The sequence below is a fragment of the Sinocyclocheilus anshuiensis genome, unplaced genomic scaffold, assembly GCF_001515605.1.
Source record: "Sinocyclocheilus anshuiensis isolate Anshui unplaced genomic scaffold, SAMN03320099.WGS_v1.1 scaffold1378, whole genome shotgun sequence".
NCBI lineage: Eukaryota > Metazoa > Chordata > Actinopteri > Cypriniformes > Cyprinidae > Sinocyclocheilus > Sinocyclocheilus anshuiensis.
Window position 1 is genome coordinate 70,040 of NW_015554155.1, and position 25,346 is coordinate 95,385.

The window sequence follows — 25,346 nt, forward strand, 5'->3', positions numbered from 1 at the left end:
TATACAATGTCAGAAAAAAACACTAATAGTCTTCTTTTAAGAAGTGTCCATTGAATACAAGATGAAAAGGTAGATGTTTCTGCTGTAGCCTTCCATTAATAAACTGTTTACTCCAAAGCTGCTTTGTTCTTTATGTTTAAGAGGCAAATAAGCTTAATTATTTAGAGTGGTACTCAAAAAGACTGGAAAGTTTGACACCGTCTGAAAATTCCAGAAAGTTTAAATCAACACAGTCAATACCCACAACAGCAACTTACAGATAGAATGAGTTGTATGTTTTCCCAATGTTTCATCTATCTGAACGAAAAGTGTACTGTTATTATGGTTACCTCAGTAGGCGAACACAACTTCTGTTTGTGAGGGTCTGTTCACTACCAGGGGAAAAATAGGCACTTTGGCCTATTCGTAACTTGTAAACTAATTTTGGTGGAAATATCTGAAACCTCAACCAAAGCATATATACTTATTTTTGAAAATGTGCATTTGAATAAGGGATTACGACTTTTTCACAGTGGCCAGACACTCCCAACCAGAATTTGCACCTTGCAGCTAAAAATAAAGTAGCCTATTCATTCAGTCAAGCGTCCTCTCTCCTTGTCGTATTTTAATGCTATGGTTCCATCTTGTGGTAACAATTATTGAAGTTATCATTCTTTTGCCAAGAATTTCCAAATGTGTTCTGGGACTGATGCCATCTATCTGCCTCACTCATCGACACCTCATAAATCTTCACTCCTGTCAGTTAATATGGACCAGCAATCAACACAATGATTCATTTATACTTCGGAGCCTACATATATTCAGATTATTATATTTTTTTTGACTGATTTAGTAACCAAAACTATTACTCCCAAAGTTTAAAGAGGCGGATTTTTGAGTTTACAAATACTTGTTGTGGCCACATTACCTTCTTGGTCAAGGACACATGGACACATCTCCACAGGGGGGCAATAATAAATAATAACAGAGGAAGAAAAAATGTAGTATTTTTTTTTTTAATCTCTTTAAACTAATGTCTACTTAAATAATGCTAAACATCAGTGAAAGACAAAAAACGGTGTAATTTTATAGCCCTGTGTTTTGATTCTAGGTGTGGGGTGGCAAACGGACTCTGCTGCTTTCTCTCTTTGCTCAGTGAATTCCATGTGCCATATCTCATACATCACTTGGGGGCAGAATTGAGTGGGGTTTTTTTCTTCCTTCATTTCTTTCCTGGGAGAACTTCATGGGTTTATAATTGCAGTGCAGCTGCACAGAGGACGCAGAGTTCTGTAAGATCTGAGGCTGGGTAAGTGCTTCTTATGCAATATTCAGCAATATTTGAATAAATGCATACTTTTCTTTCTCTTGATGCAGTACATACCTGCGATTGTCAAAGACCTTAACAGTTTTGTTTATAATGATGATACATTTAGTAGCTTTGTGTCTGTTTAATGTTACCCTTTACCAGCAGTTCTAATGAATTAAGTAGATGCCACTTATTCAACATGACATCAAATCTGTTGCAATAATTAAAGTAAGAAATACCCACCGATTATTTTCTCCTTTGCTCTAGTCTTATCCTGCTACTGCACAAGCTGCTGTGTCTTCTCCTTCTCCAGGCCTGAGCACACAGGAAATGATGCGAAGACTCCAGACGCCCATAGTAAAGCAGCTCTCCAACCCATGTTTGGGAAAGGGTGAGAGCTTTTGAGCTGTCTCTCCCTATCCTGCAGCAAGAAACGGTCTAATATCAGCATTTTTAATATCAGTCTTTTTAAAATGGCTTTTTTATTGCAGCACTTATTCCATCATCGAATTGTTCACTGCAGAAATTGTTTCTGATTCCTACCAGAAGGGGGCAACCAGGAATGCTATCCTGGGCCCTAAAAAGGGAGAAATTGCAGAAACGTTTACATTTGCTAATTAAAGGGATAGTTCACCTAAAAATAAAAATGTGATGTTTATCTGCTTACCCCCAGGGCATCCAAGATGTAGGTGACTTTGTTTCTTCAGTAGAACACATATGATGATTTTTAAGTCCAACCGTTGCAGTCTATCAGTCGTATAATGCATGGCAATGGTAACAAAATCTATGAGAGTAAAAAAAACATGCACAGACAAATCCAAATTAAACCCTGCGGCTCGTGACGACACATTGATGTCCTAAGACACGAAACAATCGGTTTGTGCCAGAAACCGAACAGTATTTATATCATTTTTTTACCTCTAATACACCACTATGTCCAAATGTCTTTGGGCGCGCGCAGGCATCCGGTGTGTGAGGTGTGTAGTTTACTCTGGCGTAGTTTACGCAAGCGCCGGAAGTGATCTCTCACGTGTATACGTCACTCATTGTTTACACAGTGCACAAACATTGTAGGTACGATGGCTAATCAAAATGGTACTTACTTGCGCTTATCCAGATTGTTCAAACCGACTTAAAACTAAAAGATGCACAAACCGATCGTTTTGTGTCTTAGGACATCAATGTGTCGTCACGAGCCGCAGGGTTTAATTTGGATTTGGTCTGTGCATGTTTTTTTTACTCTCATAGATTTTGTTACCATTGCCATGCATTATACGACTGCTAGACTGCAACGGTTGGAGTTAAAAATCATCATATGTGTTCTACTGAAGAAACAAAGTCACCTACATCTTGTATGCCCTGGGGGTAAGCAGATAAACATCAAATTTTAAATTTTTGGGTGAACTATCCCTTTAAGGGCACAATCCATCCTAAGGAAACAGAAACATGGGAAGTGCTACAATACAAATACAAATTCTAGTAAAAGCAGAAGATGTAGGTAAATACAGTAAATGACAAAAGCTGACATTTTTTATATATAAACATGGGTCCTAAGATTCCTATCTGCATCCCTGTCACGGTCTGTCCTTATAGTTATCTCATGCTCATTTGCTTAGGAAATGTGTGTTTGCACTAAAGCTTGAATCTCACGATGTTCTCACAGTGGGCTTCCAAGCTCAATTAAGCAATAAGACGTGTCAGTAAATATACATATATACTAGTGCACAGCAAAAATGAGTACACCTTCCTAAAAGTTACTCAGAAAAAACAATTGACAATTAAAAATGTTATATAGCCCACTGAATCATTCTCAGACTTAATGCTGAATGGAACCACTTGGGAAAGAACTGTCAGGAGACTCATTTCTTAGCACAAAAGAGAAAAATGGTACAAGAGGAATACCAACTCATTGTTTTAATTGTGAAAATCAAAAAAAAAAAAAAAGTAACAAAGAAATTAAAAAACAATGGGCTTGTGACAAGGCCCCTGAAATAATCAGGCCTTCACTTTAAGCTTTAATTTAGTGATGAGTGATTTTTTTTGCTAGAAAAAGAGCAGAAGAAATACCAAGTAAGTGTCTCGGAGCTGGCAAAAGCTATGTAAAGAGTGACTGTTTATCTCACAGAGTAAGAATCAGCCTGCAAAAGTGACATGCATAGTTGTTGTCCACAATGGAACTACCTACTGTAGTGCACATTAATGCTGAGTACTGTACATCTATATATTTTATATACAATTACATATACATAGATGCACATATTTACATCTGCATATGCTGTTAGATAAAGTGACTTAAATTAAGGATAACACAAGCAATTTCTCATATGGGAGGCAACAATATTAGCAGAATTTCAAGAGTAAAAAAAGAGTAGCACAGAATATGGAGAAGAAATGTACCTATAAAAAGTAGAAAAAATTAAGTTTTTTTTACTAATAAGAAGGGCTATTATTTATGATTACAACTGAATAGTGTCATTTTTCAATGTTTAAATCTTTTAAATGACTACACAACTGAACTATACAACCTGATATAGAATATCAGTTTGCAGTTACATCGTGCACAAGACCTCTTGATGGCGAAGCACCTCTAAGCCTTCAAATAGACCCATAGGTGCAAGAAAACAGAGTGGTATTCATGCATTATTTACACAAGCATTTACAGCGTCAATGTAGAAAGGCATTCAAAGAAACTTGCACAGCTTATATTACAGCTCATGGCTCAGTAGCTTCAGTTTAGCTTCTATACTCATCAACCAAGCCATTAAGACCTGCCTGTACTACATTTATCTCCCATAAACCTTTGCACCACACAGACCCTCAAATCCCTCAGTCACATAATCCAGAACTCCCTCTGATCGATATGAGGGAGAGAGAATGGGATGGGGAGATATTCAAGCTGCACCTTAATTCCAGCCTGACAAATCCACTTCCAGTTCCTCCCCCTGCCCTGCACAAGCAGCCTGTAATAATACCCAGCACATCACTAGGATTGTGAAGCGTCCACGTGACCTGTCTCCAAGTTTCAGGTCAGGCTGACAGGCGCACTTGGTCTGAAAAAGAGAGCTGCGTAGGTTATGCTATTGGAGCTCCAGTTGGATAAGGTATGAGATAAAAGCAGCTGTTACAGGAACATAAAGGACAACAGTCAGATCAGGTAAACCTACTTTCCCTTTGTCCCCTCACACTGTGTTTTTACAGTTTGCTTTCCATATCTTAGTATGTGTGTGTGTGTGTGTGTGTGTGTGTGTGTGTGTGTGTGTGCTGTGGATCATGCTGTGTTCTTCAAATAATCACTGTGACTAAGGTGACAAAGGGTGAGATGGTTTGTTTATTCTATGGTTTCAAATGGATGTGATACAAATAGATGCTGGGCATGCTCCCATGCTCTGGGACAATATGAACAGCACCCTTTCTGTCAACACCCGGTTTAAGCTCTGAAGCAACCAACAGGTATCCGTTTCAGGGGTGATTACCTCTGGACTTTTAGTGACATGATGCCCCATGCAGACCCATGATAATGGCCAGCAGGACTGTTTATCTGGGGCTGAAATGATATGTGCCTAAAGCAAGGTCGGAGCTGGGATTAGAGGCTGTTCTTGGCGGCGAGGGATAGCTGAAGCTGTCAAAGGAGATGCTCCTTTGGCCACAGATTCCATTCACATGGACAGTTGGGTTTAGGAGATCAGCTCAGGGATTTATGGGCTGGATTTTAGGGGGCTGTGAGGGAGTAAATCCCAAAGAGTTGGGAAACCTGTGTTTGTATGTATGCATGAGATGGGCTGGGAGGATTGAGCAAGGTCCTGTTTGTAAGCGGTTCTCTGTAGGCTTCGGGGTCACTTTTTGTTGACAGGTGGTGGTGACATTTAAAGGATTAGTAGCTCTGTGGATGTGAGGCTTTCAACCTCTTAAAATAGGGAGAGAGAGGCACTCAAGAAAACAAAACGGTAGTCAGACAACAGCAGTTTCTCAGAGTGTGACTGGACATGGCCCACACCACACACATGCACACGCAAACATACCCAGTAATACACTTGAAGTGTGGCCGCTAAGAACAGCCGAAGCCGAGATGGCGGTGACGGGGGCTGAAGGTAAGAATGGCAGCAGTCGCACAGCTGTGCATGTCAGTTCACCATAGACAGAGTGTACTCATTTCAGAACCAGTAAATATTTTCAGACAGGTCTTGTAGGTATATTGACAGTGTAGAAGGACTTCTTAGTTTTCCTTGAAGTGTTTGAGTGCGGTGATCCTAAGCAAAGTTTGGGGTGGAAATAGATGCATTGGTCAATCAAAACAAAAACAGTTGAGAGAAGCTAAAGTCATGGCCTTGAATCAGCATTATTTTTTGGACAGACTTTGATTTGTATGTTATAGAGGTGATATTGAAGCTTGTGATATTGTGGGAAGATATTTATAGACAGAGTGTACTCATTTCAGAACCAGTCAATATTTTCAGACAGGTCTTGTAGGTATATTGACAGTGTAGAAGGACTTCTTAGTTTTCCTTGAAGTGTTTGAGTGTGGTGATCCTAAGCAAAGTTTGGGGTGGAAATAGATGCATTGGTCAATCAAAACAAAAACAGTTGAGAGAAGCTAAAGTCATGGCCTTGAATCAGCATTATTTTTTGGACAGACTTTGATTTGTATGTTATAGAGGTGATATTGAAGCTTGTGATATTGTGGGAAGATATTTATGGCAGTTTTATTTCTCAATCAATAGAGCTAGATGGAATATGCTCCAGTTTTGTGCCAAATATCTACTGGTTTGTTCTCAGATGTGTACGGTACCTATGGTAACACACCTGGCAACAGTCAGTATGAGGGGCACAAACTCTACTTGATATAGGAGTTTCTCAGAACGGCTTAAAAGAATGGAAAGAAACCTTGACAAAGGGATCTGGTTCTTGCCAAGGATAGCATCTGATGTGGCCACTGTGGACCATGTTCCTAACTGTTCAGGGAGAAGTCACACCCAGGGCTCAGACACTTGATCTGTCCTCACACAAACATAACTGTTTTATAGGGCAGTGTGTCTGCAGCTGTGCACTGGCCTAGTGACTGACTCTGCAGGCCTGAATCAATGGCCTGGTAATGCACATGGCATCCCAGGACTATTTACAGCAAGCGTGTTGATATGAGCCATGAAACATACATCAAAGTAACCCTGTTGTTTTGAGCAGTGACAGCAACTCAGGAACTAGTATGGTACTTCTGTAAACTCTTGAAAGGTGACTTTATGAATACAGCAGCGTAATGTTACTAAAGTATGTTTAAATTTGCCTCTATACAGATATGCCACGGCAGTTCCCAAAGATTGCTCTGAGTGATGTGGATGAGGAAGTTCGTCTGCTGGCAGAGAAAGTGTATGCCTCAGCACTGAAGGAAGAGGACACAAAAGATGCCCTGTCCATGTACACTGTCCCAGAGGACTGTCCAATTGGCTTGCAGGAAGCCAAACAGAGGGAGCTACTCAGAGAACTGGCTGAGCAACAGTCAGAGGAAAGCGCCAAACGGTCAGCATCAATTAGTTCTTCAGTGCAGATTGCTATCATTAGATTCACCTTACTTGAAACTCCAGGTAATTCCAGTCTATGGTGGACAAGCTGGTCTTTGGAACATAGTAGCTGGTTAGCTGTTGGCCCAAAGTGGTCTTTTACCAGCTTGACCAATATGGTCTACATAGGTGAAACCAGGTCCACCAACTGGTCAACTATGTAGACCAGAGTGTTTCCAATCCTGCTTCTAGTGAATCAAAGTCCTGCAGAAGTTTGCTCTAACCTGCTGCCTCCGCATACCTGCCTGGAAGTTTCTAGTGATCCTGAAGACTTTGATTAGCTGGTTCAGATATGTTTAATAAGGGTTGGAGCTGACCTCTGTAGAACAGTGACCCTCCAGGATTAGAAACCCCTGATCTAGACCAGCTTGGATGGGTTAATGACCTTAATGACCACTTTGGACCATCTTGAAAATATGTCAAACCAGCTACCATCAGAAGCTGAATTTCATTGGGTTTTCCAGCAGAACAATTAATGATATGATACAAATGCTTAATGAATTTATTATTTAATTTTTAGTCCCATTTTGCTTTTATCCTTTGTAGGAAGAAGAGTTTTAAGATGATTCGATCCCAATCTATGTCACTGCAAATCCCATTAAGTACAGAGAATGTCCGGGGTATGGTGACGCCCCTCATTTCCCCTTCCTCTACCTGCTCCTCCATCTCTCAAAATTTCCCAGAGTATCAAAGAGTCACCATAAGTGGAGACTACTGTGCTGGGGTGTGTAGAATTAGAATTTACAATCAAGCAACTTTCTCTACTTGCTGTCATAATTTGTTGAAAGTTCAACCACCAAAGGCACTTTTAACAGCTGACCATGTTTTAACAATCATGTTTTGTCTTACAATCACTGTACTCTTACAGATTACAGTTGAGGACTATGAGCAAGCAGCTAAAAGTCTGCTAAAAGCTCTCTTTATTCGAGAAAAATACTCAAAACTGGCATATCACAGATTCCCATGGACCACTGCAAAGTTTCTACGTAATGCAGCAAATGAAAGGTGGACAGAAGAAGATGAAATCCTTCCAGGTACATCTGTATTTACTTAGGGTTCATAACCAGACATGACATGGAAACCATGCTCTTTTTCTAGGTTTATTTTAGGCTCTATAAACATTTCAGTGGAAGTTTTGCCCAAGACATCAACGTTGAACTAATTTTAGAAGACTTAAGTTAACATTAGTTATTTGTAGCTCAACTAAGAACACTTGAAAATACTGTGCTAGAATGGGAATAATTCTTTCTCCTCTGATGGGAAAACCAGCATGTTTTATGCCGGTCACCAGCAAGGGATTCTGTACTTCTTACTGCTGTCTTCTTACTAACTTAACCAACAATACTTTCTTGGTCAACCAACTTACCTTTTTTTTTGTAATTCGTCTGCTCTCCACAGATATCTGTCCCTGCCCTGGTGAAGGACAGGACCCTTACAGCATGGAGAATATTCCAGACAACCTCAATTATCAGATGAAGATGAAGGATGGCATTATTTATGTATATGAAAACATTGAAGCTCTGAGTATGAACAAACCACGCTGTCTGCCTTATCCAGACCTGGAAACATTTGCCATTGACATGAGTCACGTGCTCGCCATGATCGCCGATGGGCCTACGTAAGTCTCCAACCAATATCAACAATCCTCCTTATCTGCATATTCCAGATTTCTGAGATCTAAAGCAGTATTTCTTCTTTCAACAGTAAGACCTACTGTCATAGACGACTAAACTTCCTTGGGTCAAAGTTTTACCTACATGAAATGCTCAACGAAATGGCGGAACTAAAAGAACTCAAGGGTGTTCCTCATAGAGATTTCTACAATGTCAGAAAGGTATAATTTGAAACACACACCAGTATATGCAAATGTAATTTACCCTGCTGTCTAAACGTACATAAATTCTAACTTACAGGTAGATACACATATCCATGCAGCTGCATGTATGAACCAAAAACACCTGCTTGATTTCATCCAAACAACCTATAAAACTGATGCAGAGAGAGTCGTCCTGGAGAAGGCAGGGGTTAAACTAACTCTCCAACAGGTGTTTAACAACCTGAATATGGACCCTTATGATCTTACTGTAGACTCTTTAGATGTTCATGCCGTAAGTAATGTCTTATCTATATGTTGTATATGTTACAGCCCAAGGATATGCTGGTGGCTTATACAGTATGCTTCATGTTTGTAATGTATTTACAGGGCAGACAAACTTTTCATCGCTTTGACAAATTCAATTCCAAGTACAATCCAGTAGGAGCAAATGAGCTACGGGAAATCTACTTGAAGACTGACAATTACATTGAAGGGGAGTATTTTGCCCGCTTGATCAAGGTACAGTCATATTTTCATAACAAGACTAAAGGTGTAGGTTTGGTTGGTAGGGAAATTTAGTCAAACTATAGAGATGCACCATGTTTTCACCTACACAGATGATATTCTTACAAATATTAATGCATTTTAATGTGTTCATTTCATATATCAGTGTACAAGTGAACATTTTGAAGCTCTAAACATAAATAACGTTAGTGCTTAAGCACAGTTTTGTGTCAGAAACACAGAGACAGTCTAGATACCAACTACTGTGCTAGTGAAAAATAGTTTACCTGTTGAGGGTAAATGTAAAGTTCAGCTAACTTAAAGGGGTCATATGATACGATTTCAATTCTTCCTTTCTCTTTGGAGTGTTACAAGCTCTTGGTGCATAAAGAAGATCTGTAAAGTTGCAAAGACTAACGTCTCAAATCCAAAGAGATATTATTTATAAAAGTTAAGAGTCAACCACACCTACCTAAAACAGCTCGTTCTAACACGCCCCCACATATCTACGTCACGATGTGGGCCAGCCCGCCTGGGGTCATCACATGTGGTTGCCGCAAGCCGGCCGCTCCTTCGTCGAATCCGCTGGCCGCCGCTCACTCAAGCCCTCCGGCCTCCGCTCACTCTAGGCCACCGTGTGTGACGCTGTGTTTCGTTGTGAAAGCGAAACTACTTTGTTTGGCCTTCAACACATTTCATTACACCAAATACACAAAATAACGTTCTTTTTAGCAACATCATATGACCCCTTTAACATTTACTTTGTTTATTTTATAACTTAATTGTATGCCAAATGTACTCATATATTTGTAATTTAAAGGGGACATCAGATGCCCATTATCCACAAGTTGATATGATTCTTTAGGGTCTACATGAAATGTCTGTAACATGCTTTGGTTAAAATTTCTCAATCGTTGTGTAAAACAACACCCCTTTTGCATCCATTGCATCCGACATGTTTTCTCACTGACACACCCCAACTCGGAAACTCGGGGCTTAAAGAAAATTCAGAGTTTTCCACTCTGAAAAAAAAGAGTCCTCTTTATCTCTGTCAGGAAGTAGCACATGATCTTGAGGAGAGCAAGTATCAGCATGCCGAACCACGACTGTCCATCTATGGACGTTCCCCTGAGGAGTGGGAAAGTCTCTCCCATTGGTTTATTCAGCACAAAGTGTACTCCCCAAACATGCGCTGGATCATTCAGGTGCCCAGAATATAGTAAGTAGCTACATAAATTCTACATTTTCAGAAAGTATTCATTTCTTGTTTTATAATTATCTTATGCTTATTTCTTTCAGTGACATTTTCAAGTCACGTAAGTTGATTCCTAATTTTGCCAAGATGCTTGAGAACATTTTCCTTCCTCTGTTCGAGGCTACAGTGAATCCTCAGAAGCACAAAGAGCTCCATGCATTTCTAAAATATGTAAGTTCAAGGTTCATAATACATTTTTAATCAGTGTACTTCATGTAACATTCATGTAATTATTTTAAATGCCACAAGGCCAGATGTATATGGAAACTCCCTTTTAATTAACAAGTTTGAATATTACAGTAATTCCAGTGAATTCAAATTGTAATGTTTATAGCATATAATAACATTCTAGAAACCTGTGTGCTTTCAACATGTTAAACAGTTCAGGGACGATCTTTCCTGCTCCTGTATGAAAAACTTGACTAGTCTGCACAAAGACCAGACCTGAACCCCACTCAACATATTTAAGGATTAATTAAAATGACAATGGCAAGTCAGGCCCCATTAGCAAACGCCTGACCTCTGACCAATGCTTGACCTCACTAATGCTCTTGTGTCTGAATGGGAGCAAATCCCTGCTTCCATGTCCATGCACATTTTGTGGAAACCTTCCCAGAAGCATGGAAGCTGGTGTCCACATTCTTTTGTCCATGTTGTTTATTTTATTTTTTTGTTTTGGTTAATTCCTGATCATATTTATTGCAATTTTAGAACATTATTTGACATTGTGCACTTCAGATCAGACAGAAACTTTTCACCCCTTTCTTAGGTGACTGGCTTTGACAGTGTGGATGATGAATCCAAACATAGCGATCACATGTTCTCTTATAAGAGCCCCAAGCCTGAGCAATGGACAACAGATGACAACCCTCCCTACAGCTACTACCTCTTCCACATGTATGCCAACATCATGGTGCTCAACAACCTCAGGAAGTATGTGCTCCATTACATCTGTTCCACACACAAACTGGAAAATTCCATTAGGTGAAGAGAGAGGCTACATTTCCCATAGCAATAGAAAAATGTCTGCACTGACAGAGGAAGTAAACAGAGATTATACTTTAATATTTGCAATAAAGATCTTCCACGATACCCCCAGGCTTTGATAAACCTTGAATAAGTACTGGAAGCCATTCAAGAAGAAAAGATTTCCAATTGCATGTGTGAGTGTTTCACTATGCACCAGGACATCTATAAATACCACTGTATCAGTAATACACACATATTGGGTTACAACTGAGATACTGTTAAAGCCTGTGGAATACTGTCAGTAGAACAAACTGACATCACCTTTCCACTTTATAATGATGGATTAGGGTCAGTATCCCGGGGCCTCTGAATGCATTGAAGAGGTATAAATGTATTTACACAGGAATTACAGTAAATGCTACAGAAAAAGTTTCAGATAGCCTAAATAGTGCTTTATTTGGTGACATCTAAATGCACTGGCTTGACTAAATAAAAATGACCAATGACATAAAAGGAAGACATTTTAGGGGATCCTTGATATAACAACTGCAGACAACCATTTTTTTTTCAGTGTATGTTTTAGTATGACACCGTAGAATTTTTACCGTGTCCCTCAGGTGACCCCATTAAAAATTCCATGCCAGAGGTTGTGAGTTGAGATACCCACTATGCCCCATTGTAGATGTAACATATGGGACCCTGGAGCACAAAACCAGTCTTAAGTCGCTGGGGTATATTTGTAGCAATAGCCAAAAAAACATTGTATGGGTCAAAATTATAGATTTTTCGTTTATGCCAAAAATCATTAGGATATTAAGTAAAGATCATGTTCCATGAAGATATTTTGTAAATTTCCTACCGTAAATATATCAAAACTTAATTTTCGATTAGTAATATGCATTGCTAAGAACTTCATTTGGACAGTTTTAAAGGCGATTTATTTCTCAATATTTAGATTTTTGTTGCGTCCTCAGATTCCAGATTTTCAAATAGTTGTATCTCGGCCAAATATTGTCCTATCCTAACAAACCATACACCAATGGAAAGCTTATTTATTCAGCTGTCAGATGATGTATACATCTCAATTTAAAAAAATTGACACTTATGGCTAGTTTTGTTGTGCAGAGTCACATATAGACAGACAAACAGCACTTGAACATATGTCAGTGACTTTTATCACAATGTGAAATTGAACTAAGAAATGCCATCTATTTTGCCATCTGAAGCACTAAAAGTCAGTTCCTCCAGGATTTTGCGATTTTACAAGTGCAGAATTGAACACAAAATCAAGCAGCTTGCATATTTGTCTTTATATACAATTCTGTACTTTCAGCAAAGCAGAATTATGAATATTTCTATGCTGGTGTCACAACTGCCTTGTGTATGAGGGACAAGGACCCCAAATTCAGTAATTATGTACAAAAATATTAATTGTAATCTTACAGTCACTAACTTTAATTACATAAAAACATCATGATAATTGGTGCGTTTTCACTGCAATCAATGAAATCTCCACAACTTTTGAGAACAGCCGCAGCAAAATCATTCATTTTAGGCCACAAAAAACAGAAGTCTTGTGGGACTGAAAAGTGCCCAGAATAGCAGCTGTGATGTTGTATGCTAGCCATAGTGCATTTTGTCTCTTTATCAATATATAGTATATTCACTCTTGTAATGCAACTTTATTTTTCTCATTTGTTCTAATTTCTTGTTATTTGGATATTATATCTGCAACAAAAGGAGGCCTATAGTTTTCTGTTGGTTGTTACAGCTTGTATATGTGTGTGTTTTCACAGAGAACGTGGTTTTAGTACCTTCCAGTTCCGTCCACACTGTGGAGAAGCTGGTTCTATCACCCACCTGGTTTCAGCTTTCCTCACTGCAGACAACATCTCGCATGGCTTAAACCTGAAAAAGGTTAGAAGTAGAAGATCAGTCCAAACTATTGTGTTCAAAATTTGGAAAATTGGGCAGTGTGCTTTTGAAGTTTAGTTCAGAGTCAAATGCAATTTTATTTTAACAACATGAAACATAACTATCCATTTTAAGAGCTTATTAGTCAAATTACCAAATATTTTGTACATTCATTGATGGCAAAGAAAATGGATTCAGAGTACAGATCTTCAGCCCAAGTCTATTCATGAAGCAAATGCAGATGAGACATGTGTTTGTTACCACTTCATTTGATTATGTACTTGTGTTAGTGATGAGCCCAGAATCAATGGAGCCTCTGACGCTGCACAGAAACATGCAAATGGAAGCAGGCGGGCCAAAGAGCTTGATAAGAGCATTTGATCTTATGATCAAACTGAATAAGCTCTCATGTAACACGTGTGTAAATTTTTCCAGAGTCCAGTGCTGCAGTACCTGTATTATCTTGCCCAAGTGCCCATTGCCATGTCCCCACTGAGTAACAACAGTCTGTTCCTGGAATACTCCAAGAACCCTCTGCGAGAGTTCCTACACAAAGGCCTGTGTGTGTCGCTCTCCACTGATGATCCCATGCAGTTCCACTACACCAAGGTCAGACTTACAGCTGGATCACAATTTCCTAAATTTACCTGAAGTACCCCCTAAAATGATGGAACTCGATAATGGATTTTATACCTGTAAATACGGTGGCCGAGAAAGCTCAACACGCTGCAAATAGAAAAAACACCTGCAAATTAAGAGAACATCTCCATCAATTTGACAACACACGCGCTGCAAATAATCGCAACACAACCAAATACAAAAACGCGCTGCAAATACAAAACAAACAAAAACAGAAATGCGCTGCAAATATGCACAGACCACATTCTGCAAATACAAAACAAACAAACAGAAACAGAAACGCCGCTGCAAATATGCACAGACCACATCGGAAATGTTTAAGGGAAACGCGTTTCTTTGTTTCTGTTGTGAGAATTTGCAGCGCATTTCTGTTTGTGTTGTGAGAATTTGCAGCGCGGTTCTGTATTTGCAGTGCATTTCTGTGTTTGTGTTGTGAGAAATTGCAGCGCGTTTCTGTATTTGCAGCGCGAGAATTTGCAGCGCGTTTCTGTGTTTGTGGTGTGAGAATTTGCAGCGCGTTTCTGTATTTGCAGCACGTTTCTGTGTTGGTGTTGTGAGAATTTGCAGCGCGTTTCTGTGTTTGTGTTGTGAGAATTTGAAGCACGTTCCTGTATTTGTAGCGCGTTTCTGTGTTTGTGTTGTGAGAATTTGCAGCGCATTTCTGTTGCTTTTCTGTATTTGCAACGCGTTTCTGTATTTGTGTTGTGAGAATTTGGAGTGCTTTTCTGTATTTGTGTTGTGAGAATTTGCAGCGCATTTCTGTTTGTGTTGCGAGAATTTGCAGCACGTTTCTGTATTTGCAGCACGTTTCTGTATTTCTGTTGTGTGAATTTGCAGCGCGTTTCTGTATTTGCAGCGCGTTTCTGTGTTTTCTGTATTTGTGTTGTGAGAATTTGCAGCGCGTTTCTGTATTTGCAGCACGTTTCTGTGTTTGTGTTGTGAGATTTTGCAGGGCGTTTCTGTATTTGCAGCACGTTTCTGTGTTTATGTTGTGAGAATTTGCAGCGCATTTCTGTATTTGCAGCATGTTTCTGTGTTTGTGTTGTGAGAATTTGCAGCGCGTTTCTGTGTTTATGTTGTGAGAATTTGCAGCGCATTTCTGTATTTGCAGCATGTAAGCACGTTCCTGTATTTGTAGCGCGTTTCTGTGTTTGTGTTGTGAGAATTTGCAGCGCATTTCTGTATTTGGTTGTGTTGTGAGAATTTGCAGCGCGTGTGTTGGTTTGGTTGTGTTGTGAAAATTTGCAACAATTTTTTCATTTGCAGCGCATTGAGTTTGCTCGGCCACCGTATGTAAAGCCTGCCCGTATTTGTTTTTTTAATGGAACAGTTTATTTAAACTTTAGACAAAATATTTTCATCAGATATAGATAGACCAGTAGTGTTCATCTTGAAATATTATACCAATAAAAAACATATTCTTAAGACCAATTGGGATGTAACTGTTTCTCATAATGACGTAAGGTATTTTAAACATTTGCAGGGGCTAGTCAGTGATTTTATTGCTGTCCGAATTCATGTTTCTCTCAATTTCAATACAGAAATGTTGTGATTGTTTTACTACTGCAGGAGGCTTTAATGGAGGAGTACGCTATTGCAGCCCAACTGTGGAAGTTGAGCACATGTGACGTGTGTGAGATCGCTAGGAACAGCGTCCTGCAGAGTGGCCTTTCCCATGAGGTAGTGCACATGCTCAGTTCATAACATTATGTAAAAATGTATTCGGCACAACACTGACGCATCTTTGCCATTTTCCCCAGGAGAAAAAGCATTTCCTTGGGGTCAGTTACCTGAAAGATGGACCAGAGGGGAATGACATTCGGCGGACAAATGTAGCCCAGATCCGCATGGCCTACAGACACGAGACACTGTGTAATGAACTCAGCTTCCTCGTAGATGCAGTAAAGTCAGAGGTTGTTGGGTCACAGTAGCTGTCCAATAAGCCCTCTGTGCCCATATATGCATGATTACTATTTTTATATACAGTAGAAATGGATGCACAGGGACCCAAATGTTATGTAGTTTGTTATCTAGTCTTGCTCTGCTTCTCAGATTTCTAATACCCAGCCTTCTCATAAACACTATTGTCTGCCTATGCAATGACTTGAAATGGGCGTTTCAAAAAGGGTTTGGCATGCTTGACATTAGATTACATGGGCAGTGTCTCCCTCCTGTGGAGATTTATGAGCTATATCCTCAAAACATTTTTGTGCAGCAGAAATAGGCAGACACCGAGATAAATGTCTGGAACATTCCACCGCTGCTATGCATAACATACAAAGAAAACCCCCTAGCTTAGGTGTGTATACAGCCTCATATTTTTGGTTTAGGGTCGGAGCTGTGGTTTGTCAGGTAGAGCATCATTTGCCATCATTTCCTGTCCATTCTCCACTGTCCTGTCAGTAATAGAAAAACTTAAATAAATGGAACAAGAGACTCTGAAAACATCAAACATGGTTGCAGTTTTAACTAATGCAGCAGGTAATGCTTGTAAAAAGAGAAAAAATATTGCATTGTTTGAATTAATTTCTTTGAGAATATTTTAATGTGTGGAACGTTGGTTACATTTATTTAATGGAGTGCCTGTATCTGGAGGCCAGCATATTTATTCTTTGAATTAACTTAGAAAAATCAAAATGCAGCTTTGACCCAGTTAATTGTTTTATTTTCTTTTTATGGTTCGTGTGTGGAAAACAATTTTGTAAATGGCTAAAAAGGTAATTTGGGAAATAAGTTCTCTCTGTATTTTGTGTGCTTTTCATTAATGTCCTACTTTGCCATGTAATCTTATTTGAACTTCATTTTAAAATATATTAAAATGCTGTATTTTCATAAAATAAATGCAGCACTGGTGGGCAAAAGAGGCTTCTTTCATAAACATAGAAACAATATCTGAATAAATTTAATGTGTCCTTGATGAATAAAAGTACATTTTTTTTTACTTTTTGAAGGAATGATATATGGAATATATAAACCAGCAAACTTACACGCAAATTAACACTTTATGAATTATTTCCAGAACTATCTATTTGAATTAAATGTCCAGACATTTAGCAAAATCAAGAAAATATTTAAAGTGATAAAATAATTATAAAAAATGCACAATCAGAAGCCAGTTTACATATAAATACACATATCTGTGTCTTTTTTTGTTTTTTTTCATTACAAAACTACAACATCGTGACACACACAACCACTTCAGTCTCAGCCATCCCATGATGTCTCGATAAATACAGAGAAGTGTCAGTCCTGGCCTGTAGAACTGCTGTTGTTGTTTTCTTCCTCGTTCTCCTCCACATGCTCCTCCTGTGGATTCTGCAGGTCTTTCTTACTACAGTGCTCCCAAACCTCCGTCTCAATGTACTCCTTTTGCTGCTCGCTGTCACACTGCGTCCTGCAGGGTCTGTTCCTGTAGTGCAGAGACATTTCAGCAATGATCAACCTCTCTTAAGTAAAGGTGTATTTATTTATTGTTATGTTGTTTATGTTGAACTAACTGATATGGCAGTCGTCTTAGACTTTATATTGCTATGGATGGATGAAGCACGTATGGGGTAGAATTTGATTACCAATTACAGCATATTCACAGCTTTTATTAGGCTAGTGATCTAACTGAACATATGTGACCCTGGAGCACAAAACCAGTGTTAAGTCGTTGGGGTATATTTGTAGCAATAGCCAAAAATACATTGTAAGGGTCAAAATTATAGATTTTTCTTTTATGCCAAAAATCATTAGGATATTAAGTAAAGATCATGTTCCATGAAGATATTTTGTAAATTTCCTACTGTAAATATATTAAAACTTTCTTTTTGATTAGTAATATGCATTGCTAAGAACTTCATTTGGACAACTTTAAAGGTGATTTTCTCAATATTTTGATATGTTTTGCACCCTCAGATTCCAGATATTCAAATAATTGTATCTCGACCAAATATTGTCCCATCCTAACAAACCATACATCAATGGAAAGCTTATTTATTCAGATTTCAGATTATGTATAAATCTCAATTTTGAAAAATTGACACTTAAGACTGGTTTTGTGGTCCAGGGTCACATATATGAGTGGACATGTTTTAAAACATGCTTGTATCCTCAGGTTTTAAACTTTGAGTAAAAAAAACTTGAATTAAAATTAGCTCTGGAATCCCAGGGATTTGCTCTGAGGTTCTGAGCTTATTTTAATATTTGAAAGCATCTGGATAAAGTTAAACAGGAGAACATAACTTACGTTTTGAAATAGTAAATCGCTAGAAATACAGCAAGCATGACTGCGAAGGTGACTGTGATCAGTAAGGCAGCTGGAACAGCTGCAAATCAGAAAAGAGAAAACAGTAAATACAAACAAGCATTTGGGGTTTACCTGAACAATAACTGCTGTCAAATAATGAATAGCAGAATCATACCTTCAACTGGGGTTCCACTCATGGGCAAATGTTTCCCTTCATCATCCATGTGGTAAACAGAGGGACTGTGAGAGAGTGAAGGAGGAACAGATGTAGAAAGAGAACTGAGCGAAGACGATGGGGAAGGTAGTTTAGAAAATGGGGTTTTCCTCAGATGAACTCCTGCTTGAGCAGTGGGAAAAACAGATGAATGTGTTGTGATTGGCTTTCTTCTTGTCGTTTGGTGAGCAGTCATGGAAGCCTGGTTTTGCGCCTCAAAATCTGCAAACAGAAACGATTCAGGCTTGTTACATAACAGACATGACAATCAAACAAATCTCAACGGTTACGTTTGCCTTGATCAGGCATTTGTCAATTCATCCCACTCACTTCCTTTCATTTACCACATCCCTGGCCCTCATAGGAAACCAATCTGTGATGATGTTACATCCAGAATTTCCTATTTCCTTGTCACACTAACAGTTTGTGTTGATTTGATGCCAGTTGACACATAAACTTGGAAAGGAGTACATACTAAAAATGTATTAGAAAGTTGGCTTGTATTAATAATATGTGGATAGAGTTAAACAGAATGATACTGTATATAACAGATCGGGAATTAATTTGCAATCAATGGGACTTATTCACTAACTACGCATTCACATATTTGTGCGTAAATTTGTATATGATTCGTCATGATTTGCCATTAAGTTTGCATTAAAATGTATCAAAAATTTGCTTTAAAATTTGAAACTCATACCACGTTGGAAACCGCATGCAAAAAAAAAAAAATCACATTCTGCGGTGTTACAAACTAGAAATTACAAAAAGCCAATTTTTAAAAATATAATGTTAGCATTGGAATAACTAAGTGACGACTTAAAAGTATGAATTATTTTCTTATTCCTGCCAAATAACCCAAATTTTTGGGAAAAAAAAATACTTAAAGTGGGCAGTCGAGGCCTAATGGTTAGAGTGTCGGACTTGTAACCCGAAGGTTGTAGGTTCGAGTCTCAGGTCTGGCAGGAATTGTCGGTGGGGGGAGTGAATAACCAGCGCTCTCTTCCACCCTCAATACCATGACTGAGGTGTCAGAAAGTTTGTTTGTATTAATAAGGACCTGGCTATTCATTTACAATCAGTGGGACTCATTAACTAACCACACACATATTTGTGCGTATATGTGTATGAACCTTAATGATTCACCATTAGGTTTGCATCAAAATTCAGTTAAAATTATAAATTTGTTCTAAAATTATGCATCAACTGAAACCACATGTACAAATAAAGTCACACACTAAGTGGCCTTAGACGCTAGAAATTTTTAAAAGCCAATTTTTAAGAATACACATTTTTAGCAATGACATAACTAGTGACTTTACAACATTTTTATGATTTCTGAGCAATAATTAATAAATCTAATAAAAATGACAGCCTACGAAAGGTCCGAAACACCCATATAAAAATGGTTAATTGTGTTTTAATTGGTTTTAAAAATTACACACTTTACTTTACCTGACGCAAATCTTGATGCAAATGCATTTAAGAGCTCAAAATGCAGCAGGTGAGAGCATGCAAAACCAAAAGATGAGGTTGTTACGGAACGTGTTCATAATTGTCAGTCATGGATATATATATAACCATGGTGTCTAAAATTATCAAGTAAAATATTTTACCTCTTAAATTGAAGCAAAAGACATCAAATTCTGTACTTGGATTTGCACGCCACACGACAACCCCAGTCTTGCCACTGCCACAGTTTGATTTGACCTGAACTCGGGGAACAACAGCTATTTGCTCGTCTATCCACCCGAACCTGAGATTTAAAAAGAAGAATGTTGATCTTTTTTTTTTCATGTACAGTTTAAAGTATTCATTTAATGGTCCATAGAGCATTATACATTGTTTTGACCTGCATGTCTCCAGACCGTGTTTCTGGGCCTCTGCTACTTGTGCTTTGCTTGCAATAGTCAAACCTAGATGCTCACAAAGATCTCTGGCTGCTGATGCATTTAAGGCGTATTGATTTCCAATGGAAGCTTCAATCACACCAGAGATGGCTTGTTTAGGGTTCACTGTTAATCAGAGAGAGAAAAAAAGAAATAGAATACTTAGTTCACATATAACAAACTGTTAAAGGTGAGTCTAAATTTGGTCACATTTTTATTATTTATAAGCAGTCAAATATTCAGTCAAATATCTCATGAAAAAAAAAATACTATACATCCACAGATAATTAAGATAAATAAATGCCCATAAGGGACCTACCCGTTACCAAATGGATGTCAAAAGTTAGGCTAGACATGAGTAAACCACTGAAAAGCATCATCATCTTCAACATCCTCATCCAGACTCTTGCCATGGCGGTGAAGTCTGCTCTTTCTGAGTCTCTGAGCAAACTGCGATCGGGGATGTGTGCCTGAGTGCCAAGTGGAGAGGTTATAGGAAGGCTAAACTCCCCAGGGGTGCGGCCTGTGCGTAGAGGGGCGGTTATTGCATAAATGACCCGTACAAAGTGTCATGACCAAGAGGAAACAGGAGGCACGCTGGCATCTCTGATGAAGGGACCGTGCTCTTCAGGAGTCTGGTTCAGGCCAAGGCGAGAATGTTTTCACCATGAAAACACCCAGTGATGACAGAAGACCTGCTGACGCACTGCACCACACAGTCAAACATTTTCATCCTTTGTGTCATAGCAAGTATAGTAGAAATCCATAACCTATTGCAGGAAATCCAGAAGCCAGAGGAATGTTCCGGGCATTTTTTCATTTCATTTAAATTTAGTCTTAGATGTTTTTCCTAAACTTCCTGAGACAAACAATCACTATGGAAGCCCATTTCCACCACATAAGAAAAAAAGTTATAACTATGACATAAAAGTCAAAATTATGAGATACAAAAAGTAAATTATGACATACAAATTCCAAATTATGAGATACACTGATCACTGTGGAAACCCATTTCCACCACATAAGAAAAAAGTTATAATTATGACATAAAAGTCAAAATTATGAGATACAAAAAGTAAATTATGACATAGAAATTCCAAATTATGAGATAAACTGATCACTATGGAAGCCCATTTCCACCACATAAGAAAAAAGCTATAATTATGACATAAAAGTCAAAATTATGAGATACAAAAAGTAAATTATGACATACAAATTCCAAATTATGAGATACACTGATCACTATGGAAACCCATTTCCACCACATAAGGAAAAAAACATACAAATTCCAAATTATGAGATAAACTGATCACTATGGAAACCCATTTCCACCACATAAGGAAAAAAAATCATGCTTTGGTAAATTATCATGATGACATAAACGGTTAAAATTATGAGATAAAAAGTCATAATTATGACATAAAATTCTGAGATAAATTGATCACCATGGAAACACATTTTGATTACATAAGGAAAAAAGTCATAGTTATGACATAAACAGTCGAAATTATGAGATACCAGGTCATAACTATGAGATACAATCAAAATTATGACATAAAAAGTGAAATTATTAGATATTAAATCATAAGATAAAAGTTACAATTATGAGATAAAATGTCGTAATTATGAGAAAAAAATGTAAAAATCCGTAGATAAGAGATGTCATCAAAAAATGTCACTTTTATGTCATAATTATGAGTTTTTATCTCGTAATTTTATTATATTTGTATATTATATGTCATAATTAGGATTTATCAAAGATATTTTATATCACATGGTGGAAATAGGCTTGCATAAATAGTAAGAGTACATAAAATATCTGTGAATAGCAGTTCAGATCATTTGATCTTGGAAGAAATTGATGAGACTTCTAACTGATATACTCTGATATACTGTTATATTGTACAATATAAGTGTGAGACATTGTTGAGATTTCTTCTAAACACTAGAGGAGATGTATGTGAAATTACTGGGGTCTTTTGGAGACAAGCACTTGTGAATATTGTGAATATTCATTTAGATATGTGAAAGTTTTATCTGTATAACCTGTTATTTTATCTGTATAACCTGTTATTTTGGTATTACCCAATAGTCAGACTTATTCAGTAATATTACATAAATTCTTTGAATTTCTATGACATAACCAATTAAATATCATTTTTGGTTAAGTGACAAAATATATAGTCTGTAGTATTTTGTGTGACTTTATATATGACATTAATCGATATGCAGAAGGGGGTTTGTAGTAAAAGCAAGTCTATGATCACTATCAAGTAACTTTGAATGGACTCTCTGTTTATGAAGGTGGCCACTAGATAGACGACGAGTTCAGATCTTCCGGCTTATTTGTTCGGCTTTGTTCTTTTAAATGGACAATTTCCTCCTGTTCCCTTCTGCTTGCTTATTAACGGGCTGATGTCCATCTAACTTCCTCTGATAGAACGCAGACACAGCTCTATCCAACTTCCGGCAAAACATCTCTCCAACACACACACACACACACACACACACACACACTTGTACAACATCATCATCACACTGCCAGGAAGTGACTTGGAAAAAATGAGCAAATAATTTCTCTGAAAAGTACATATTTTATTTGAGTAATATTGGTTAATACGGTGTCAAGTGGAAGATTGTGCTCACGATACTTTGAAATATATGAAACCTGTCAAGAACCTTTTGTCCCAATAAAGAGAAAATAACACATTATATATATATATATATATATATATATATATATATATAAAAAAAATATTTTTTTTGCACCATGACATTTAAATGGCAATTATTTATATTATTTTAATGATAATTAATTCACATTAGCATAATATGAAAAGAATATTTCAAGGACCTTTTAATGCAATTTTTGTTTTTTAAATGATTTAAATATACATTTGACATCATAGTACCATTTGTTGCACTTAACTCTTTATCACAGAAATGTGAGAAATTGCAGGGGAAATGCAGTTAAAAATAATGGTGTAATGCCAAAAATATTGATTGTCCTAAAAAATGACAAAGTTAAATGAGATAAAAGTCAAATTTAACATGCATTGAAAATTAGATAAAAAGTCAATTATGAAATACTAAGTCTTAATTATGACATAGGTCAAAATTATTAGATAAAAAGCCATAATTATAAAATAAAAAGTCAAAAATTTTGATAAAGTAAAAAAAAAGGTTAAATTATGAGATAAATGAATCACCATGGAAGCCTATTTTCCATAATTATGATATAAAAAGTAAAAAAGAAAAAGAGAAAAAAAGCTGAAATCATGGCATAAAGTGTCAAACACAATAAGATAAACTGATCATTATGAAAGCCAATTTCCACCACATAAGAAAAAAATGCTTTGGTAAAATTATTACATAAAAATTGTTATGTTGAAATTATGAGATACTAAGTTGTCATTATGACATAAGAAGTAATTCTTATTATTATGGCATAAAAGTCATAATTATGACAAAGTCATGAACTTTAATTGTCCTAAAAAATAGGCTTAATTTTCTACCACGCATTGAATAGCACATGTACTCTAGAAACAACCACGTGCGATTTTCAAACACCTTTATTACAAGGTGAAGTGGCACAACAGTAAACACAAGCACACGTGCAAATATGAACTCTTTCATGCTAGTTAAAAGTGCTCTTGAAAATTGTGAAAAATTCTGTACTATTAAACTCAGTGCTCTGAAGGCACAACCCCACACAACTGTCAACTACCAGTCGCAAAATATTGCACTTTAGGATCTACCTTGGAATGTCAATTCAAATAAACAACATAAACAATCGCAAAGACTTTAAAACATACTGTACCAAATTCTGTATTAAATATTGTACCTAATATTTCAAATATATCTTTCACAAAACCTGAGAAGTTTAATCATAAGGTTCGAGTGGTATAATCATATATCAAACGTGACAGTCTTAAGAAAACGGATTTCAAGAAATCACAACCTCAAGTATTATAACTTATCAATTTAGTTAATAAAGCAAATCTGATTGCTCATCTAATTACACTTGGTCCCTAAACAATAACAAGTAGTTCTGCTATTTACTAAATGCAGTGTGAAAGACTGGTAGAAACAATATGAGCTGTGTTTGGTAAGGAAATTGCCAGCAGAATTCCCTTGATCTGTCTCTCTGTGATGGAAGAAAATAATGTCATTCTGGGGCAGGAGTCTTCGACCCTACATTCAGTCCAAAAAACTTCTTGCCTGGGACAGCGGACTTCTCTGCAGACGTGTCTCCGCTCTCACTGTAGCGGTTACTGAAGAAGCTTATGACATTGACAAGAATGAATGAAGCGAAAAACAGAGTGAGGACGATCCAGAGCACTCGATTTCCTCGGAAGAATTTTGGGAATATCCGGTCAAAGACCTCTAATGCCTCCTCGAACCTGCTGCAATAGGACAAAAACAATATGACTACTGATTTATTGACAATGATTTGACGGGCAAACACTTTGAAGTCTGTTACCTATTAGTCTTCCTGTCTTTATCAGTATTTCCTCTTGCTTCCTCCTCAGAGTCCTTCGGCTTCTCTTCCGCATTCTCTTCCTCCTCCTTCAGCTCTTGAAGTTCTTTAGACCTCTTAAGTCCTTCCTGGTATCTACAGTGAAGTTGATTTCCTTAATTAATATACAGTAGAAGCACAAATTGTCTTCTAAAACCTTCTGTGAAGCTTAAAAAATACTGATTACATAAGATCATTTTCAAGAATGTCTATTAAAATGTAAACATACACAATTTTAAAATGAAACGTGTCCTCATCATTTTTTATTTTTTTTACATTCTACCTAAATTTAGCTTTTAGTCAATCAAAAGATCATGCTTTTGTCTACATAGAGTTTTTTTTCCTAAAATACAGAACTTTTCTGTTCAACCCTGTTATATTTTGACATTTCACCTGTTTAAAAAAAAGAAAGAATCTAGTGCTGTCAAACGATTAATCGCGATTAATCGCATCCAAAATAAAAGTTTTTGTTTACATAATATATGTGTGTGTACGGTGTATACTTATATGTATATATAAATACACACACACACACACACACACACACACACACACA

General features: G+C 37.4%; 3 protein-coding genes across 6 annotated transcripts in view; 1 reads left to right on the forward strand and 2 right to left on the reverse strand.

Moving 5' to 3' along the window:
- Nucleotides 1-1,222: 1,222 nt before the first annotated feature.
- Nucleotides 1,223-16,760, forward strand: ampd3a (adenosine monophosphate deaminase 3a). Of its 3 annotated transcripts, XM_016463551.1 has the most exons (16): nucleotides 1,223-1,288; nucleotides 1,556-1,679; nucleotides 6,577-6,799; nucleotides 7,387-7,564; nucleotides 7,709-7,874; nucleotides 8,239-8,458; nucleotides 8,545-8,674; nucleotides 8,754-8,948; nucleotides 9,044-9,175; nucleotides 10,216-10,379; nucleotides 10,460-10,586; nucleotides 11,185-11,348; nucleotides 13,181-13,301; nucleotides 13,734-13,907; nucleotides 15,507-15,617; nucleotides 15,698-16,760. In XM_016463551.1, exons 2-16 carry the CDS (start codon nucleotides 1,619-1,621, stop codon nucleotides 15,866-15,868), a joined length of 2,337 nt encoding a protein of 778 aa, XP_016319037.1. In that variant the 5' UTR covers nucleotides 1,223-1,288; nucleotides 1,556-1,618; the 3' UTR covers nucleotides 15,869-16,760. The 3 variants fall into 3 exon arrangements, with proteins under 3 accessions (XP_016319037.1, XP_016319039.1, XP_016319038.1); XM_016463553.1 differs by lacking the exons at nucleotides 1,223-1,288; nucleotides 1,556-1,679 and adding an exon at nucleotides 4,355-4,442; XM_016463552.1 differs by lacking the exons at nucleotides 1,223-1,288; nucleotides 1,556-1,679 and adding an exon at nucleotides 5,214-5,376.
- A 293-nt stretch (nucleotides 16,761-17,053) lies between these two features.
- On the reverse strand, nucleotides 17,054-20,720 carry LOC107670783 (lymphatic vessel endothelial hyaluronic acid receptor 1-like). The gene is made up of 6 exons (XM_016463546.1): nucleotides 20,591-20,720; nucleotides 20,235-20,397; nucleotides 19,999-20,138; nucleotides 18,344-18,604; nucleotides 18,169-18,247; nucleotides 17,054-17,346 (listed from the first exon to the last, which is right to left on the reverse strand). Exons 1-6 carry the CDS (start codon nucleotides 20,682-20,684, stop codon nucleotides 17,181-17,183), a joined length of 903 nt encoding a protein of 300 aa, XP_016319032.1. The 5' UTR covers nucleotides 20,685-20,720; the 3' UTR covers nucleotides 17,054-17,180.
- Nucleotides 20,721-23,791: 3,071 nt separating this feature from the next.
- The window catches only part of mrvi1 (murine retrovirus integration site 1 homolog), a 40,403-nt gene continuing 38,848 nt past the window's right edge, over nucleotides 23,792-25,346 (reverse strand). For both annotated transcript variants that reach the window (XM_016463556.1, XM_016463557.1), the window contains exons 21-22: nucleotides 24,755-24,886; nucleotides 23,792-24,677 (exon numbers count right to left, since the gene is read on the reverse strand). In XM_016463556.1, coding sequence (XP_016319042.1) covers nucleotides 24,440-24,677; nucleotides 24,755-24,886 — 370 coding nt within the window. In that variant the 3' untranslated portion in view covers nucleotides 23,792-24,439. The remainder of the gene's footprint in view (nucleotides 24,678-24,754; nucleotides 24,887-25,346) is intronic.